A 6,568-nucleotide genomic window follows, 5' to 3' on the forward strand; every position below is an offset into this window, starting at 1 on the left:
TGTTTAGCCATAAAATTTTTAATTTTCACTTGAAAATAAATTTTGAAATTTTTAAAAATTTAAAAATTTCCAGAAAAGTTATTTTTTAAAATTTTCACTTAGAACTCATAAAAATTTAAAAACAACCCAAAATTATATTCATGTCCATACACAACTCTATTTTCAATAATTTTCACTTAAAATTTTTTTTCCCCACTTTTTTTTCCAGAATTTTACAATTCTTATGTCCAAAGGCCCACTAAATGTTTTTTTTTCCCACAAAATTAATTGTTATTTTTCTTAAAATCTCTCTCTCTCTCTCTCCTCAATCTTAGCTCATTTGTCCCTTCTCTTTCATTTTCTCCATTGCCAAGAATTCTTGACCCTTCTTTGATTCATCTGTCAAACAGAAACAAGGCCAAAAAAGAAAAAGAGAACCCAAATACACATTTTTAGTTTGTACATCTGGGTTTGCAGAAAGATTTAATTTTTCTTAATCAATGGGGTGATTTTGCTCATAAAGAAAGGATTTTTATTCCTTTTTTGAGTATTTTTAGATGATGGGTGTTTGTATTTATCTAAGGATGTAGCTGGAAAATAATTTTCTTGAATCTTGATCAATATTTTTTAGGCCTTTCATTGTAAAGATAGGATTTTTATTCCTTTTTTTCTTGTTTTTAAATTCAAAGTTGTGAACTTTAACAATGGATTCTTGATTTGATGGGGTTTTTGATTCTTGGATTTTCTTGGTTTTTTGGGGGATTAATCTAAGTGGGGTGAAAATCTGAGTAAAATTTTTTATTTTGGCTTTGAAAATTGTTGTTGGTGAAAATTTTGAAGTGGGGTTGTTGAATCTTGAATCAACATGGATCATGTTGTGGGTGGGAAGTTTAAGCTTGGGAGGAAGATTGGGAGTGGCTCTTTTGGTGAGCTTTATTTAGGTATGTGTATGTCACTTGGTTGATTTTGATTTTATGGTCAACTCCGTTTCCTTAAATTTTGATTTTTCTTTGTGTTTTTAGTGTAGTTTTTTAGCTATTGTTTTTGTGTTTCTTATGTCTTTCTGTTTGTTGTTGCTTTTTTGGTTCAGGTGTGAATATACAGAATGGAGAAGAAGTTGCCATTAAGCTGGTATTGGCTTTTGCTTCTTAGTGCTTGGTTCATTGTTTGGTTCATTCTGTTTAGTTGTTTCTTTGTTGTTGTGTTATGCCTATGTAGAGATTTGTGTGGAAGTTAGAGAACCTTCAGTTTTAGAGAACTGTTAAGATAAATTATGTAGTATTGGAATGAAATGAGCCGGAATATAGGGGAATAAATGCAGATGATTCATACTCATTTGAACGAAAAGATGATTCATATAGTCGACCCCAACTAACTTGAGATTGAGCTGTATTTTATTGATTGAATTGTTGATATGACATTTAGCTCGTCTTTTTAATACTATTAGAGTTATAGCAGTAAAATGTTAAGAAGCAACTACTCTCCTGATTCTGCATTGAATTTACGGATGGTTATTGTTTTGCTCTTCCTAAATCTAAAATCTTACATAATATAATGCTTTCCTACTTAGTGGAACGGTTCATCTCATCTTATTACCGCAAATATCAGGAATCTGTCAAGACGAAGCACCCTCAACTTCATTACGAGTCAAAAATATATATGCTTCTCCAAGGAGGAAGTAAGTCTTTCTTCATGTCCTTTACATATCCCCAGCTTTCTATTAATGATGAAACTGCTTTATATGCTACTTGTTGGAAGTTCATACTCACATACCCCTTCTTCGCTAATTATTAGCTTGAATGGGCCCTTTTAATTTCTTGATAGGCTATTTTCGGTCCACTTTTATATGATTTCTGTTCTGATTAGAAAATATTTGTTAGAGTGGAAGTAGCAACCAATTAGTTCTATGTGTTTCATCTAATCAAAAAACTTTAGGGATGGAAATTTTATGTATAGAAAATTGACTACTCATCTCTGCCATTAATTATGAAGCCGGGATTCCCAACCTCAAATGGTTTGGAGTTGAGGGCGAGTACAATGTAATGGTTATTGACCTTCTTGGACCGAGTTTGGAAGACCTCTTCAACTATTGCAATAGGAAGTTCTCTTTGAAAACAGTTTTAATGCTTGCGGATCAACTAGTAAGTAGTTCATTGTCATGCCACTTCTTTCATAGATTAGCTTTTTATATTACTATTGAGCATGAGTCTGATGTAATACTCTTGCTCTGTGTCATTTTCAGATCAATAGAGTTGAGTATATGCACTCAAGAGGATTTCTTCACCGTGACATAAAGCCAGACAACTTTTTAATGGGCCTAGGTCGCAAAGCAAATCAGGTATTTGTTCATGCTATTTTTATTCTTGAATGGGAAATGCAATTTAAAGCGAACATTTACCTTATAAAACTGTGAAACAATTCTATCTATTGTGCTTCAATGTTTGTGATACCCTTACGGCCTTACCAAATATTAGTGCTGAAGCTAAGGGCTTCAAGTGAAAAGGATATGTTGCAGAATATGAAAGATGTTATATTGCAATAAAACTGATTCTATACACGAATAACAGGTTTACGCGATCGACTTTGGGCTTGCCAAAAAGTATAGGGACCTACAGACTCACAAGCATATACCATACAGGTACTGTCTGTTTTTTTCCTTTCTTTTTTTTCACTTTATATATTGAGAGAATCTAGAATTAGAGAACCCAAACTATTGAACATTGGAATGAAGGGGGTTCAATGAAGCAAAATGGATAATGAAGATTCACATAGCCGACCTGGACTAGCTTTGGGTTGAGGCATAAATGATTTTGATGCTTTCTTCACTTTAGGTGAAAGGCCTGCTTAGGACTAAGTACAAGCAATGGTGGCATTTAATGCAGAAGTCAACATATCTGGAGATTCTTTCATGAAAAATTAGCAAGGAAATATTTGGCAAATGCCTTCTTAGTACAGCATTGTTGTAGTGGTGGAACGCGCTTAGAATAATTTACTCTCTCTCTCTCTCTCACACACACACACACACACACACATATATATATGTTAAACATTTGCATTTTCAAAACAGTAAACTCACAGTTAACAAGTTTACCGTCAAAGAAAATTCTATCTGGCTTTCAAAAAGCTCAATGACATTCTATAGGTGGTGATAGGATTACTGAATCTAATTAATCTTTATGTAATATACTACCAAGAAATTAGTGTTCAATTTCTAGTAAGGTGTTTATGATATCAAAAACATTAAAGAGGGGGGCCTCGTGGAAGAAAATTTAGTATCATTACTAGTATTTCGGAATTACTCAAAATACATATAGTTACTAGACTACAGAAATGAATTTATCTCTGAAAATGGGATTTCATGTACATTTAGATTAGTAGAGTATCTCAGGTCATCGCCAAGAGGGATAGTTTCAGATATCTTGGGTCGGTGATTCAGGGGGACGGAGAGATCGACGGGGATGTCACTCACCGTATAGGGGCGGGGTGGTCGAAATGGAGGCTTGCATCAGGAGTCTTGTGTGACAAGAAAGTGCCACAGAAACTCAAGGGGAAGTTTTATAGAGCTGTGGTTAGACCTGCCATGTTGTATGGGGCTGAGTGCTGGCCGGTGAAGAACTCCCATGTCCAGAGAATGAAGGTTGCGGAGATGAGGATACTCAGGTGGATGTGCGGGCTCACCAGGTTAGATAAGATTAGGAATGAAGTTATTCGGGAGAAGGTGGGGGTGGCCCCAGTAGATGAGAAGATGCGGGAAGCGAGGCTCAGGTGGTACGGGCATGTGCGGAGGAGAAGCCCCGATGCCCCGGTGAGGAGTTGTGAGCGGCTGGCGGTGGTTGGCGCGAGTCGAGGCTGAGGGAGGCCCAAGAGGTATTGGGGAGAGGTGATTAGGCAGGACATGGCTAGAATGCGGATTTCCGAGGACATGGCCCTTGATAGGAAAGTCTGGAGGTCTAGTATCAGGGTTGTAGGATAGGTAGGGGCTTCTAGAATTTTTCGTACTTCTGTCCCGGGGCTGGGGGGGGGGGGGGGGGTTGGTAGGGCTCTCCATAGATGATCTGTGTATTGTATTGTGCCCCCTTATGGTAGTTACTGGTCGATATATTTGCATGCCATTTTAAGCTTATCGCCAAATCTCTCTTCTATTACGAAGACCGCCCGGTCGTGAAGCTTATCCAGGAGATGTTTTTTATTTGCATTCACGCCTTTTGGAAAGACCGCCCTTCCTTATTATAGGAATAACTTCCCGACTCTACAGGCACGTGAAGTTCAGTGATTCCCGGGTGGGGATCACGAAGGGTTAAAATAAAAAGAAAGAATTCGTTGCTTCAACCTCTTTTCTCGTGGTAGGTAGGAGAGACAGTAGAAGGGGGATGCCCTTTAATTAAGCAAAGAACACACGGAAGCTAGACAAAAACAAAAAACAAAAGAGCATTAGTAATTACCCTCCCCAGACCCCGCCTTGTGGGACTATACTGGGTAGTTGTTGTTGTTAGATTAGTAGAGTATGAAATTCAATTCATCTTCCACTGTATCCCTTTCAGATTCTTGTAGCCAATTTTTTTCTTGTTTCCAAGTGTTGGTTGAAACGAAGAATCTTCAGAAAGTTCTTCACGATTGATGGCCTTTGCAAATGTTGATTGTTTGAACTGGCACTACTAGATTGTGTTACCTTCTAATCATAAAATCTTATGTCGATGTCGATCTAATTTTGGTTTTACTCTTTGTTTCTTTCCTCTAAATTGTGAATTTGTATCTGGACTACCTTTGATACGTTTTCTTTTTCAATATTTGTCCAGAGAAAACAAGAATCTGACCGGCACAGCTCGTTATGCCAGTGTCAACACGCACCTTGGAGTTGGTAGGTGTATATCATTTAGGTTGTCAAATAACTAGGGGCACTACTGAAACTGAAGCTTTAGAGTCATTTACATCTCATTAATTGTTGTTTTTCTTCTTTTTTTTCCTGGACAGAGCAAAGCAGAAGAGATGATTTAGAATCTCTGGGCTACGTGGTTATGTATTTTCTTAGAGGAAGGTTGGATTTTAGGGGTTTCGCCTTTTCGTTTTAGCATCTCTCTGTTTCTTCCTAATGTAAATTGGAGACTTGTTCGCTGACCTCCGACACCTTCTTCTTGGTTTAGCCTTCCATGGCAAGGACTGAAAGCTGGTACCAAGAAGCAGAAATACGACAAAATCAGTGAGAAGAAGATGTTAACTCCAATAGAGGTACTTGTTATGATCATCAGAGTCCGTCATCACCTTTTGTAAATTACGAGAGCATCTGTCATGACACCTCCAGCCATCCTTATGTCTTATTATCTTGTTGAGCTATGATGGAAATTCTTCACTACAAGCAATGAGGTAATTAACACATGATTCAATTTTACTGTAACAGGTGTTATGCAAATCCTATCCATCAGAATTTATATCATACTTCCACTATTGCCGATCATTACGATTTGAAGATAAACCTGACTATTCATATTTGAAGAGGCTTTTCAGAGACTTGTTTATCCGTGAAGGTAAATAATACTACTGCTCTTTTCTTTTACATATTTGGGTTCAATGGTTGTCTGTTTGTAACTACTCGATTCTTGTCTTTATTTGATATGTATTCTGCTCTCTTAACCTTATTCTTTGACATTGCGTCAGGTTATCAATTTGACTATGTTTTTGATTGGACCATTTTGAAGTATCCTCAGATCGGTGCCAGTTCTAGAGGACGAGTTAGTGCTTGTCAAACTTTCCTTTCAATTATTACTTTTCACTCTTCTCGCTTATTATGAACAATAGTCATGCATTCTCTTGCTACCAGGCTCCTGGTGGAACTGCCGGACTAAACGCTGGGCCATCTGCTGAAAGACTAGGAAGGACAGGTATCATATTTGAACAAAGTAGTAAATAAAACCGTTGCTACTGACAAATTATTGTCAATTGACGCTTGACATGTTTTGCTTCTGTAATCCAGTTGGACAAGATATTCGAGACAGGTTTTCTGGTGCTGTTGAAGCATTTTCGAGAAGGAATGCTTCGGGTACGGGAAGGCATGGGGAACATTCCAGACACAAGACTTCAGAGGATATGACTTCATCTAAGGATGTGGTATTGATCGTTCCCTCTTTTCAATTGTGTTTTGGAGTTGGTGCTGTTTTAGTTTGCCTTATTTGTTCCTGCTCCATTTAGTAACTAGCTGATCTGTGTATTAAAAAAAAAGTAATAACTAGCCAATGTATGAATCAATAGTTTAGCTTCTCATTTATTCCTGCCTTAACCCTTACTCTTCCAAAATAGTACTAGTAGAATAACTATGCCTCATTCCTGAACAGAAACTGTCGTAGAAGAGAAATTAAATTTATTAAATAATAGTAGTTGCATATATTTTTCCTTTATGGTATGATCCCAAATACTAGCATTTAGCCGGGGCGAAGCTACATGTGTTAAATGGGGTTCAATTGCTCCACCCCCACCCCCACCCCAAACCCAAACCCCGGAAAATCATACTATGCAAATAGGATTAAACAATTATTTTATATATATATATATATATATATATATATATATATATATATATATATATATATATATATAT

General features: G+C 37.0%; 1 protein-coding gene across 1 annotated transcript in view; it reads left to right on the forward strand.

Annotated features, from left to right (window-relative positions):
- Positions 268-6,568, forward strand: part of LOC109205688 (casein kinase 1-like protein 10) — a 7,090-nt gene continuing 789 nt past the window's right edge. The window contains exons 1-13 of the mRNA XM_019368431.1: positions 268-920; positions 1,070-1,110; positions 1,588-1,657; positions 1,972-2,120; positions 2,222-2,317; positions 2,547-2,617; positions 4,776-4,837; positions 4,951-5,014; positions 5,121-5,205; positions 5,375-5,501; positions 5,632-5,705; positions 5,795-5,855; positions 5,948-6,081. Of these exons, the coding sequence (XP_019223976.1) occupies positions 845-920; positions 1,070-1,110; positions 1,588-1,657; positions 1,972-2,120; positions 2,222-2,317; positions 2,547-2,617; positions 4,776-4,837; positions 4,951-5,014; positions 5,121-5,205; positions 5,375-5,501; positions 5,632-5,705; positions 5,795-5,855; positions 5,948-6,081 (1,110 nt within the window). The 5' untranslated portion in view covers positions 268-844. The remainder of the gene's footprint in view (positions 921-1,069; positions 1,111-1,587; positions 1,658-1,971; positions 2,121-2,221; positions 2,318-2,546; positions 2,618-4,775; positions 4,838-4,950; positions 5,015-5,120; positions 5,206-5,374; positions 5,502-5,631; positions 5,706-5,794; positions 5,856-5,947; positions 6,082-6,568) is intronic.

Source organism: Nicotiana attenuata, chromosome 2, assembly GCF_001879085.1.
Source record: "Nicotiana attenuata strain UT chromosome 2, NIATTr2, whole genome shotgun sequence".
NCBI lineage: Eukaryota > Viridiplantae > Streptophyta > Magnoliopsida > Solanales > Solanaceae > Nicotiana > Nicotiana attenuata.